The sequence below is a fragment of the Staurois parvus genome, unplaced genomic scaffold (genome assembly GCF_062004578.1).
Source record: "Staurois parvus isolate SC_StPar_1 unplaced genomic scaffold, SC_StPar_1.0 ptg000137l, whole genome shotgun sequence".
Classification (NCBI taxonomy): Eukaryota; Metazoa; Chordata; class Amphibia; order Anura; family Ranidae; genus Staurois; species Staurois parvus.
In genome coordinates, this window is record NW_028317933.1 from 4,217,960 (window position 1) to 4,231,967 (window position 14,008).

The 14,008-nt window shown below is 43.0% G+C and overlaps 1 protein-coding gene across 2 annotated transcripts in view; it reads right to left on the reverse strand.

Moving 5' to 3' along the window:
- The window catches only part of CPNE1 (copine 1), a 57,620-nt gene that overhangs the window by 16,069 nt on the left and 27,543 nt on the right, over positions 1-14,008 (reverse strand). The window contains exons 6-11 of one of the 2 annotated variants that reach the window (XM_089673265.1): positions 13,549-13,632; positions 9,566-9,655; positions 6,706-6,804; positions 4,880-4,966; positions 3,625-3,684; positions 542-675 (exon numbers count right to left, since the gene is read on the reverse strand). In XM_089673265.1, the coding sequence (XP_089529391.1) occupies positions 542-675; positions 3,625-3,684; positions 4,880-4,966; positions 6,706-6,804; positions 9,566-9,655; positions 13,549-13,632 (554 nt within the window). Of the gene's footprint in view, positions 1-541; positions 676-3,624; positions 3,685-4,879; positions 4,967-6,705; positions 6,805-6,849; positions 6,946-9,565; positions 9,656-13,548; positions 13,633-14,008 lie in introns of both variants that reach the window. The other variant, XM_089673266.1, reaches the window with a different exon arrangement.

Consider the following 14,008-nt stretch of genomic DNA (forward strand, 5'->3'; position numbering starts at 1 on the left):
CTCTATTGCCCGGGGGGCCCCATGAGTTGTCAGTCCGCCCCTGGGCACAGCTGGCATGCAACTGAGATCCCACCAACATAGGGGCTGATTTACTAAAGGCAAATAGACTGTGCACTTTGCAAGAGCAATTGCTCCATGTCTTTGTAAATGAGCTGAAGCTCTGCTGACTTCCATCATCCAATCATGTGCAAGCAAAAAGGTTTTTTTTTTTTCCCTATGTTCCTTGCATGGGATTGGGTATTCTTTGCAAAAGTGAAGCTTTACCTCATTTACTAAGGTCTGGAGCAACTTCATTTGCACAGTGCACAGTCTATTTGCCTTTATTGAATCAACCCCCATAGTCTCTGAGAGACCAAAGAAACCATGAGGGCGGTTAACTCCCCAGCATCTACCAAAATATAAAATTATTAGTTTTGGGTGATCCGATCTTTTAACTGGAGATTTGTTACATCTGTACATAGTGCCTTGTGCAATGATGGTTCACTTCAGTTAAGTCAGCCATCCTCGATTCTTAAAAAGTAAATCATAATGACAGACTTACGTGTCGTAATCCTGGACCACGTTCCCCACGCACCAGATTGCACTCAAGTACTCATTCACTCCATTTGGGCTAATGTAATGGAGTGAGTCGGGTGATTTGGGATCCCCATTGGAACCAGTGAAATCTATACCAACCTGAAATTATCAGATAGGATTTATTACACATTATTGTTCCTTGCATAAATATACAATGCCTGAATAGAAGCTGGTTTATCATGTATACATCATTTTAGTTCTAGCAAAAGCTATTGGATACATATATATATTTTTTTTTTCTTTCTTTTTCATTCAGATCTTTATTTATAAGGATTCTTACCCACAATTTACAAACAAGAAAATACACAAAAAAAGAAAAAAAAAACAAGAAACACCCACCTCGCAGGGCAGGGCGAACAAATAAAACAGAAAAAAAAAGTGTGTGTGTGTGTGTGGGGGGGGGGGGGGGGGTCGAATGCAATCATCATATACATGAAATAATCGTACATTCTATGTGGAAGTTTGAAGCCATATGGTCTACATGGATAAAGTTCCTAACATAGTAGGTATATTTTTCATAGAAAATATATTTATAAGCTCTGTTATCCATTCAAAGAGAGAAGGGGGTCATATGTATATGGATTTTGACATATTAATTGTCTCTTTCTTAGGCTAGGATGGTTGCTAAATAGAAAATGATCTGATCACTAAACCAGGCACCTGGATTCATTCATCAGTGTCCATCTTTCCAAGATCATTGAGAGTTATAAGTAGTCATGCTGAGTGTGTCAACCATATGCACCATCATGACTGGCAAATAAAGCAGATGAGGAAAGGTTTTTTTTTTTTTTTGTTACTGATCCTGACAAGTACAAATTTCACATGAAAAATTGATGACAGCTCCTAGTTTGTGTAATGTTTCCACATGTTTGACGGAGACACATGAACCCTATAATTAATATTTATTCACAGAAAGGGTTGTTATTCTGAAATTGCATTGGTGGGCTCCTTAGGTCGAGTTTCTTGTCTTCCCCCCAGCCCGGACACCACCCCCCATTGACTACATCCAACAACGCCACCATCAAACCCGCCCCGCAGGCCAGAGTACTTGGTGTCATTCTGGACTCCAACCTATCCTTCCAGCCCCAAGTCCAATCTTTAACAAACTCGTGCAGACTCCACCTCCGCAACATCGCCAAAATCCGCACGTTCCTAACTCCAGAAACCACTAAACAGTTCATTCACTCCCTCATATCACGACTCGACTACTGCAACTCCCTCCTCACTGGCCTGCCCTGCCACAGGCTATCCCCGCTTCAGTCGATCCTGAATACGGCTGCCAGACTCATTCACCTTTCCAACCGCTCCGTTTCCGCCACCCCCCTCTGCCAATCCCTCCACTGGCTTCCGATTGCGCAACGGATCAAATTCAAAATCCTAACACTGACGTACAAAGCTGTCCACCATACTGCCCCGTATTACATCACTGACCTAATATCCAAGTACCGCCCAACACGCACACTCCGCTCCTCACAAGACCTCCTTCTCTCTAGTGTTATGCCGCCTGGCAGAGTCTCTAGCAGCCCACCGCACGAACGCTCTCAGGGCGCGGGGTCTAAGTCCCAGCCTGCTGTTCACCAGGGCCCCTGATGGTGGGGATAGACTTGGTGCAGACTGAAACCAGGTCGCGACCCCCGAGTGCGTCCTGCGGTGGTAGAGAATACTGACAGGGGAGTGCAGGAACGGAATCTACTTTGGAAGAGGCAGACATACACGGGTCTGATCCAAACCGGATGGATGGATGGTCGGGTACGGTATGCGTGGTCAGAAAGGCCGGGTCGGTATTATGCGGGCAGCGAGGTACAGAGGAGCGAGCTAAGAATGGTCAGGTCACAAGCCAGGTTCAGCAGGATGCGGGCAAATACAGTACCAGGGATCAGACAGAAGAGTAGTCAGGCAAGCCAGGGGTTAAACAGGAGAAGAGCAGAATCAGGAACAAGCAGAGGTCAGCAACGGAGTATACAGCAACACAGGAACAGGATACAAGACCAAACGGCAACTAACATACCTGTTCCTACGTTTAAATAGCCCGCCTCCCGCTGTCATTGGTGCCAGGCGCGCGTCCGTGATCCCGAGTGCGCATGCGTGAACCCCGCCGCTGCCATGCGCGGCCAGGTCCTACCGCCCGCCGGGTAGAGAGAGTTGGTGTTCTGCGCATGCGCCGCCCGACGCGATGCCGCAGAACACCTGGATCCTGACATCTAGTTCCCTGGTCTCCTCCTCCCATGCCCGCCTCCAGGACTTCTCCAGGGTGTCACCCATCCTCTGGAACTCCCTGCCCCAACTCAACAGATTATCACCTACTCTCCTCTCCTTTAGGCGCACCCTGAAAACCCATCTCTTCAGGGAAGCCTACCCCACCCCCTGCTAACCTGCCGACCTCCTCCACTCTTCCTACCACTCCATCCCCCACAGCTATCTCCTCCTGTACCACTATCCCCTCCCTCCTAGATTGTAAGCTCGAAAGAGCAGGGCCCTCGATCCCCTCATGTTTTGCATTGTATTGGTATTGTTCTGTCACATGTTCTGTCCCCCTTTGTAATGTACAGCGCTGAGCAAACCTTTGGCGCTTTATAAATACTGTATAATAATAATAGTTTCAAATAGCACTCAATGGAGTTCTAATAAATTTAAAGCCCATTTTTAGGCAGAAATCTCTCATTCCCTTTTCACCCTTTCAGTTGTGAAAAAAAAAATGCCTTCTAAAAGCACAGATCCCCAAACAAGAATCTTCCTCCTCTGCAGTGAAGAGGACAGGAGACTCAGGACCCGACAAGTCACATGTTCATGGATTAAAGTGTATAATTTGGGTTTTTAAAGTTGAAATTTTATCTAAATCAGTGATTAATTCTGGAAGGGGCTACGTATGCCTGAAGATCAGCTTTAAGTCATTAAAAAAAAAAAATCTATGTCCCATCAAAACTTTGTACAATAACTGCATTGCAAGAAAAATGATGACTTTGTGTACATTTATATTAAATACAAAACAACAAGTACAAATATACACAAAAAAATGTAAATGATCTTAATTGTTATACAATTACTTACAGTGAAGTTGATTTGGCAGCCACCCATCACATAGTCCAGGAAGGAATACTCCACGTCTATCTAGATAGAGAACAATCACCATTAGACATCAGTATATTGCCATTACCCTAGAAAATATGCAGTAAATTATTTTTTAAAGATTTTTTTCTGTAGGTCATTTTGCTGGTTGCCACAAATGGACATGCATACACAGAGTAACTTGTATCTAATATCACACGCAAACAAGAGGTGGGGGAGGGGCGACTGCGCTGGGTGCAATTGTTTATTGCAGGGATGTAGGTACCCCGAGTTCCTTTTCTTACAAGGCTGACAGGAGTAGTGACAGCAGCATCACTACTCTTGTCAGCCCAGCACTGGGGGCAGCAAGGATAGAGCCAGTAGGACCTACGGGTTGCACACGTCCTGAACAGGAAAGGGAAGGTTTGGCATCTTTGCCCTGGGAGCTGGATTACGTTGTCCTGGCACTTGTCTCTAGTAGCCAACACAGACATGCTAGTTCATAGGTGATAATACTGGTCCCTAGTAGCACCCAGAGACTAATCTGGACCAGAAGCATTCCTGAGACTAGCTTGTCCCTTAGGCTGGCCATACATGGGTAGAAATTCGAACAATCAACCGATTTTTGCTCTGTTAGAGGGTCAATAGCACTGGCCGATTTTCGTGGTTCCTCCCCTTTTCAGTGATCGAGCATGTTGGAAAATTTGTGAAAAACAACTGATTTTCGACTCAATGATGGTCAAATTGTACGATCGTTTTACCGAAAAGAATATGCGCATGAGCTGTGACCTGGAAGGAACAGAAGTTTCGCCTGTTATATGGGGTGAACTTTAGTAACATTGCTGGTCGACAGTAACCTGAAAATGTGCAGGGATGAGAATTCCTGAATCCTAATCAGAGTTGTGCTTACAAGTAGCCCCAATGTGCTGAAATATTGCAGGTCCAGAAGTGATATGCCAAAATGATTTGATTCCTTTAAAGAAGCAATACCACACAGTCTGGGTAAATTAGCCACAGACAGGCCAACACATCTGTCCTGGTTACCACGTTCCCCTTATTTCTTGTCCTGGTGTGCCCCACAGAGAAAGGAAATCTCCGCAGTGAAGTCAATAACCAGCAGTAAAAGTCTGACACAGACCCTTCTCTACTCTATTCAAAATTGAAAAGATTCTGGCTGGAGTTAGACTTAAAATACACATCAAGAGACAAAACATTACAGAGAAGAGAAAAAAAAACAAAAAAAAAAAAAACAACATACTTTACAAAACTTGACTCGAACAATCCCAGAGTTTTTGTAGCCCTTCTTCTTCTGCTTTTTTTGGGGATTAATGCATTCGAATTCCACCTATGCAAAATTCACAGACATTTGACATCAAATAATAACCAAGTATTGCTATCTGATTTAGGCATCTCAGTAAGTTCACTTTCACTGGTGCACAACCATAACCAGCCCCATCCATAGTGATTAACAGCAAAAGTAGTTTTGAGAACCTCAGGCTTTTCCAAACAAGCATGCATCAGAGCAGTGATTAGCCATTGTGATGCACCCAAGGCTGGATCTATACACTGTGCCCCTCAGACTAAATATGGTGCCCCTCTCCAAGTCTGATTGGCAAGGCTAGGAATGGAAAGGATGAAAGATGGTCTTGCCCACTCTACACAAACTAGCTTCTCCCAACTTTTTTAAATCACCAAGGAACATGTGAAAGTGGTCAGTGGGAGAAGGGCTCGCTTTACGTTGGTGGTCACTGGGAAAAGGGGCCCACCCTACCTTGTCAGTGGGAGATCGGTCCCCTAACTTTGGTGGTCAGTAGGAGAAGGGCCCTCTTTACATTGGTGGTCAGTGGGAGAAGGGCCACACCATACCTTGTCAGTGGGAGAAGGGCCCTCTTCACATTGGTGGTCAGTGGGAGAAGGGCCCTCTTCACATTGGTGGTCAGTGGGAGAAGGGCCCTCTTCACATTGGTGGTCAGTGGGAGAAGGGCCCTCTTCACATTGGTGGTCAGTGGGAGAAGGGCCCTCTTCACATTCGTGGTCAGTGGGAGAAGGGCCCTCTTCACATTGATGGTCAGTGGGAGAAGGGCCCTCTTCACATTGGTGGTCAGTGGGAGAAGGGCCATCTTCACATTGGTGGTCAGTGGGAGAAGGGCCCACCATATCTTGTCAGTGGGAGACTGGCCCCTTACTTTGGTGGTCAGTGGGAGAAGAACCCACTATACATTGGTGGTCAGTGGGAGAAGGGCCCAGCATACTTTGTCAGTGGGAGATAGGCTCTTTACTTTGGTGATTAGTAGAAGGGCCCTCTTTACATTGGTGGTCAATGGGAGAAGGACTCTAATTACAGTGGTGGTCAGTGGGAAAAGGGACCCACTTAAGATTTGTGAACAAGGAGAAGGAGTCCTTACATTAGTGAACAATGGGACAAGGGCCCAGTTTATATTGATGGTTTGTGGCAGAAGGTTCCACTTTACATTGTTAGTCATTGGAAGAAGGGTTTATTGTATATTGGCCATCTTTGGGGAAGGGTCCACTTTACAAGGGTGCTTTCGAAAAGCGTGTTCTATTACATAAATGGCCAACGGGGGAAAAATGCTGACTTACATTGGTGGTCAGTGGGAAGACTGTCCCCATACAGACAGCCAAGACGATTATTGGTGCTAGTGTTTACTTATATAGGAAACAGGAGGAGAGGCTTTACTAGTCCTGCTCGCTCTGCCAGGTGACATTGCTGCCGGATCTATACAGGCACCTTCAGAAGGGAGATCGATCTAGCAAGACTTACTACTCAAAAAACCCCAAGCCGCCTCTGGCAGGACCATGGTTTAAAAAGGCTGAGCAACAGTAAAAAAAAAACAAAAAAAAAAACCATAGGGCAAACGGTCTCTTCATTTTTGTTCTAGGTGTATAGATGCAGTCAGCAACATTATGTTTGGGTGGCTGTGTGCCTTTTCTGGTAACCATGATTCCCTCGGCTATGACCTATGTTGGTTGTGCATTAATCCAGCCCTGGATGCATTCATAGCAGAGTAGGAGATAAGTAGCAAAGTTACGTGATTGTGAATAAAAACATTAAAGAGAGCTCACCGGGGAACCTCCTCCTGCTTTCTGCAGCTGAGACAAGTTAGTCTCAAATATCCCTATCAAGTCATGTGAGCCATCGCTATCATAATCTGTACAGTGAACCTAGAGAAAGAGAGGCACGCAGTGAGAAGAGGTTATAGGGCTCACCGGCTGCTCCTGAGCTCCCAGCAGCTTTGAAGTGACGCACTCGAATTCTCCTATGAGATCGCAGCTGGAGCTGTCATCGTGATCGCTAACTGAGACCTGACATCGAAACAGATACAGAAGCCCAGACACATAAAAAGTTTTTAATTACATTGTAGAATTTTTCAAAATGAACCACCAGCATGGCCATTCACTGACACAGTTGAAGCTCTAATCCAGTGCTGGAGGCTGCGACTGCCTGACTACCAGGTGAGGGGCTAGTTCCAAGGCAGGTAGAGTCCTGTGTGTGAGGTTATACACTGATCTGCCCTTGAATCAGCTCTGCTCCGACAAGTCAGGCCACGGTAGCCTCCAGAACTGGATGGAGGCAGAGGCTGTGATGAAAAGCAACCTTCCTGACATAGTCCCGTTAAAGAAGATATTTCACATTTAAAGTCAGTCATTTATCAATCATTGTGGTGCAGTTTATGATTTTTTGTTTTGTTTCTGTAACTACCTTCATCGCATCGCTGGTATAAGCCAGCAGAAGTGGAAGGCAACAATTGTAGAATCTTGGTCCTCTTTAAAAGGTGATGTATGTGTTTTTGAGAAGAATATATCTACCATGTTTGGTCCCAAAAAGTAAAAATGTAATTTTTTTTTTTTAAGGCCTGGTTCACACTGGTGTAATTTCAGCTGCGACTTGAGTCGCACAAAATTCGGATTGTTTTCAATGGTGTTTGTTCACATCAATGCAGATTCTGGAAAAAAGGTCCATGGAACATGCAAACCAAATCAAAAAACGCAACCAAGTTGCACTACATAATTGTACTGAAAATCAGATCAAAGCGCAGCCACAGTAATGTGAACCTAAGCTAACAATAATAACTACTGCTTATGAATGTTTTGTTTTTACAATAGAGAGACACCACCACAGACCAGACTCTGTACAGCAGGATGGTTTCTGTCCTGAAAGTACCAATTATGGCAATTAAAATGCTAAAATGTATTAAAACATGCATCAAACTGGAAAAATATATTAAAAAGTTATATTTATATAGTTCAACATGTCCATAACCCATTGGGTTAGTTGACTGTACATACCCATAAAAACACAAAATTTATTTTTAAGCAACCCCGATGCAAATAGAAAAAGTAAAAAAAATATTTTCCTCTAAAGCTACATCATTCTTCCCTATCTCACAAGCTGCTGATCCTCGCCCTCTTCATGGAGTGTGCAGAATCATCATCCAACACCATTCTGGGAGTGTTAGATTCCTGGTTTCCCCACTGAGAGCTGTGGTTCCTTCCATGGGCAAAAAAACTACTGACCCAAAAGTGGCTGGTGGAAGGAACCACAGCAAACAGCGGGGGGACTAGGAATCGAACACTCCCAGAAGTGTGTAGGAAGGAAGATTGGAAGATTTTCTAAACAATGTGGTTCCTAAAGGGAGTTAGGATCAGCAGCATAGACAGCAGCAAATTTCTATATATCTAGAAATGTTTTCCAAGTTTAAATAAAGCATCAGGGTCACTTTAATCACATATCCTGCATGGAACTGGAGACATGCAAGTTTCTGGGGAGCCCAGTTGCAATGGAACATAAGAAAATAAAATTTGTCATGTTTTTCTGAAAATTCTAGTTGTCCAGCCGCCATGTTGACAGTTTGAGTCACTGACCCAGAACAAGCACACAAGTGAAGTCAGAACTCCTGATCTACATAGGGGACTCAAAAGGACAAGCACAGTAGCCAGGTAAGTAGCATTGTCAGGGGAGGGCTAAGGAACCTGTTCACACCCCATGTGGCTGCATTATGGAAAAAAAAAAAATAATTTCCTGTGGAGGAGTGAAGAGAGGGCGACTATGCAGAAAGGGGAAAGCAACATATAGGCTTCAGGCACATGGCCTCAAGAGGGCCGTACAGTGTACATCAGGCATAATTCTCTGCCCAAGAGTCACAGGTGCATTGTACAGTGCACAGGCTGAGTTTGGGGTAGCGCATATATCCCTGTACGCAAATACCACTTGGATGTGCATTTATATCAGTGTAGTGTCACTACATACTTCAGCCTGTCATTGATTTTGACAGGCTACTGGTAAGAGGCTGTAAACTGAATTTGTGCCTCCCAGGTAGAGAATTATACCCAAATGTATGGCTGAATGGCCGTATTGCAACAACGTGCATTTAGCCTGTTGCTTTGCACCCCATGAGAAAATACAGGTTCATGTTAGACCCTGAATCATTAGAGGACTTGTAAATCAGTACCCCTGCTGATTACCTGGCTATGTTGGGCTCCCTTACTTGAAACACATACCTACAAAAAGCACACTGCAAATGAAAGTCAGAAAAACAAAGACACAGAGGGGGAGATTTACTAAAGCTGGAACACTCAGTATCTGGTGCAGCTGTGCATGGTAGCCAATCAGCTTCTAACTTCAGCAATTAAGCTTTGACAATAAAACCTGGAAGCCGATTGGTTTCTATGCAGAGCTGCATCAGATTTTGCACACTCCAATTTTAGGAAATGAACCCCAGAGTCCTAAAAATCTCAATATACTTAGCCCACATCAGTGACTCAGAATTCGATGAAGCCAGAGGGTCAACATGACAGCCAGACAAGTAGCATTTCAATTAGAAAGGTTAGCAATGACAGCCTATATAATGAACATGGATAGGGCCCTTCCCTAAACAGCTGAATTGTGAGAAGTCATCCGGTCCGACACAATCTCACCCCTCACCTTGATAGGTTTATTTAAGTCCCCCCCGCACAAACTCTGCAAGGTAACACTGAACTTCTTCCAGCAAGGATTTAGATTGTTCTTCACCACCTGCAGAAACACAGAATACACAATTTATTATACAGCCACTGAAGCCAAAGAAAAAAAACTTCACCCATATCACAACAAGAGCCATATATGCTGCAGTGAGCTCCAAAAAGGTGTCCAATACAATGCAAAAAACCCACATTCACCCTGGATTCATCCTTTGCAGATGGAGCGCAAGCAGTCTGTGTTCTGGGCATTTGTCTCTGGACACTTACCGCCCTAAACATTATTACCGCCCCCCTCCCATACAGAGTGGGTACAATGCATGGGTGAAACTCTACGTCTGGAGAAGTACATTTACCAACACAGAGGCTGTTTCCGTAAATTTGAAAATCTTTGGTGCCCATGGTTGGGAACTCCAGGTGAACTTATAGATCAACTTCTCATAAGTTGAAGTTGTATCTCTATAAAAAGGGTATCTATGGGTGGTATTCTTGCCTATTGGAGGCAACTGGTATAGTAGCAGTGGCACTGTAATTATCTACCTCGGACCTGGAAGAATTCTGTTAATTTGAGTTGTATTCCTGATGTCTTTTGTTCTGATCCAATGATGTTTATTCCGGTTAGACTCATTTCAGCTCATACATTATAAATTTGTTCACCATAGGTATCGGACGCCTGCCAGGCTAGATAAAATATTTGGTAACAACTCATCCTCCTGTTGGCATTGCTCAGGCTCTGGGTGGATTTTATACATGTTTTCTGAGAATGGAGTGCTTCAGTGTGCCCACTCTGTCACTACTATACCCCTTGGACTGTCTATATGGCAGTGCCTCTTGAGTTTAGCGGATGACTTGGCCCCCACTAAGGCCATACGTACTTTTCTTACCTGTCTTTTTTTATTATGCACGTAAACTTATCATACTGTCTTGGAAGAAACCTGTGGCCCCAACTTTTGCCGCTAGGAAAGCTCTTATAAATAAGGCCCTCTCATTATAGAAGGCTACTTATGCGAATAGAGGGGTACCTCTTAAATTTGATAAGGTCTGGGGTGGCTGGGTTGCTTCCCCCCCCATTCGGTGGCAGACTGAGGGGTATCGAATTTTGGTTCCCACAAAAATTACATTAGGCTGTTCCTGCCTACGACTTAGCAGACTCGCTGGCCTGTGAGTTACATAGTCTGGCTGAAAAAAAGACAAACGTCCATCCAGTTCAACCATTAAAAAAAAAAAAAAAGTTATAATCCTATACCCACATTTGATCCAGAGGAAGGCAAAAAAAACAGCAAAGCATGATCCAATTTGCTCCTGCAGGGGAAAACATTCCTTCCTGATCCCCTGAGAGGCAATCGGATATTTCCTGGATCAGCTTTACCTATAAATGTTATATCCAGTTATATTCTGTGTATCTAAGAATCAATCCAGGCCTTTTTTAAAGCAATCCACTGAGCTGGCCAGAACCAACTCTTGAGGGAGTCTATTCCACATTTTCACAGCTCTTACTGTGAAGAAACCTTTTCGTGTTTGGAGACTGTCCTCTGTAATGACCTCAGGGTGAATAACTCTATACACAGTTCACTATATGAACCACTGATGTATTATACATGGAGATCATATCCCCCCCTTATGTATTATACATGGAGATCATATCCCCCCCTTATGTATTATACATGGAGATCATATCCCCTCCTTATGTATTATACATAGAGATCATATCCCCTCCTTATGTATTATACATGGTGATCATATCCCCCCTTATGTATTATACATGGTGATCATATCCCCCCTTATGTATTATACATGGAGATCATATCCCCCCTTATGTATTATACATGGAGATCATATCCCCCCTTATGTATTATACATGGAGATCATATCCCCCCTTATGTATTATACATGGAGATCATATCCCCCCTTATATATTATACATGGAGATCATATCCCCCCTTATATATTATACATGGTGATCATATCCCCCTTATGTATTATACATGGAGATCATATCCCCCTTATGTATTATACATGGAGATCATATCCCCCCCTTATGTATTATACATGGAGATCATCTCCCCCCTTATGTATTATACATGGAGATCATATCCCCCCCTTATGTATTATACATGGATATCATATCCCCCTTATGTATTATACATGGAGATAATATCCCCCCTTATGTATTATACATGGAGATCATATCCCCCCTTATGTATTATACATGGTGATCATATCCCCCTTATGTATTATACATGGTGATCATATCCCCCTTATGTATTATACATGGAGATCATATCCCCCCTTATGTATTATACATGGAGATCATATCCCCCCTTATGTATTATACATGGAGATTATATCCCCCCTTAATCTCCTCTTCTCAAGAGAGAATAAATTCAGTTCCTCTAATCCTTTCTCATAGCTGAGCTCCTCCATGCCTCTTATCAGTTTAGTTGCCCTTCTCTGTACTTTCTCCAGTTCCCCAATGTTCTTTTTTGTGGATTGGTGCCCAAAACAGAACTGTTCATGTCCTGGACTTTGTGACACCGTGCCCTTATCTGAGGAACTGGTATGGTGGATGTTCTTTGTAACCTGTAGGATGTATGTTCTCTTGAGTGGGGGGGGGGGGTCTTATCTCCTGAATGTATATGTATACTGATGGTCACTGTGCAGCACGTGCATAGTTTCCTCTCTTTTGTATTTTGGATGACTACCTGGCTTGTTCTGGCAGAAGTCATAGATTGTTATGTCTTTTGTTTCAACTTTGTATGTTCTATGTAAAATACTAATAAATAGAATGTAAAAAAAAAATTGCTTTATTCCATGTCCGAGAGGAAGTTCTGGAAATGCTGTACAAATTACTTTTTTTTTTTTTTAATCAAATTTTTATTAAAAAAATTTTATAGAAAGAAAGACAAAAAAAAACAACAACATTACCACCACTCCACGCAACATCCAGCCACAGAAGCTTTCAGCATTACATAGAACTTAACTGCCGTTATCAAGGACAGCAAGCCTGTGCCTTCGATCTGCACCTAAGTCCTGTGACCTCAGGAAGCGGGTCTGAAAGCTCAGTGTACATGAGATCTAATAGAAAAGTAGCATGAGCATTGTATTGCCTCCTCACTGCCTGTGTTACCCCAGGTTGCGGGGCACCCCCATTCAGCTCAGTACAGCCCGCTGAGCACAACAGTGGGGTAAATCTTTGCCACTTTGCAATGCAAAGCATCATGACTAAGGCATATGTAATTCTCCCTCCTCTACCTTTGCAGCATAAGTTGGAGCAACCGAAGGAGTTAAAAACTCAGCTGAGTTGTCACACACAAATATATCTTTAGTGTGTAAACTACTGATCCCCTCACACCCCATATAATAAAGTATACCAAAGAAAGACATGTTCAGCCTGGGTGACAACCATAGCACCTACCATAGATACAGCAGGGGAGTGAGAGCAGCCACCTGCAAGTTTACAGATGCAAATGAAGTGAGAAAAAAAATAAAATAATCAGAAAAATGGGAAATATTGCATCCACCACATCTAAAGCCTGGTACACACAATGAGAAAATCGGACAAACGTTCATCAATTTTCTTAAATTGTTTTTTTGCACAATTTTTTTTTCATACAAATACTATACTGATTACATGAAAATTGTTCATTCTGCCATCTTATAAGTTTTGCGCTTGTTCCTTCATATATTTTCACATGAATTGTCATTACGGGCTCTCTAGTACTGGTGTACTAACGATCAGATAGGGCGATCGTTACGAATGCAGGTTTTTTTGGGGGTTTTTTGTCTGATGTTCTCATCAGGTGTACAATGCTAAGGGCTGGTAAACTGCAATAGATTACATTTTTGATTGTGGGTTTAGATGCATTTTAAACTATTTTTTTCTTTAAATGCAAGAGGTCACTGTGTAACCCTTTTAAGGGATAACGATCTAATGTGTAGGTGATAGTCTACCTCTGTCCTGTGTGCTAGTTGCCAGGATCCATCATCGCCTTGCCTGTACAACTCCAGGAATGGATCGGATTTACCAAGGAAATCCTGCAAATAAAAATTAAAGAAGGAAATTACATAGAGAAATAGCTATACATAACAGGATATAAACAGTGATTACCCAAGTAAATGAGGTCTATGCTACACTGACAATGAGGTTCAGAGGGTAGCATTTCCTTGGCTTTTAATTGTTACAATTTAGGTAGTTTGTAGTATTCTTAGATTACAGCCAGTAACTTTACCCAATATTGATAACTAGATTCTAGAAAATGTATTCTCCTAGATTGTAAGCTCCAAAGAGCAGGGCCCTCGATCCCCTCATGTTTTGCATTGTATTGGTATTGTTCTGTCACATGTTCTGTCCCCCTTTGTAATGTACAGCGCTGAGCGAACTATTGGCGCTTTATAAATACTGTATAATAAT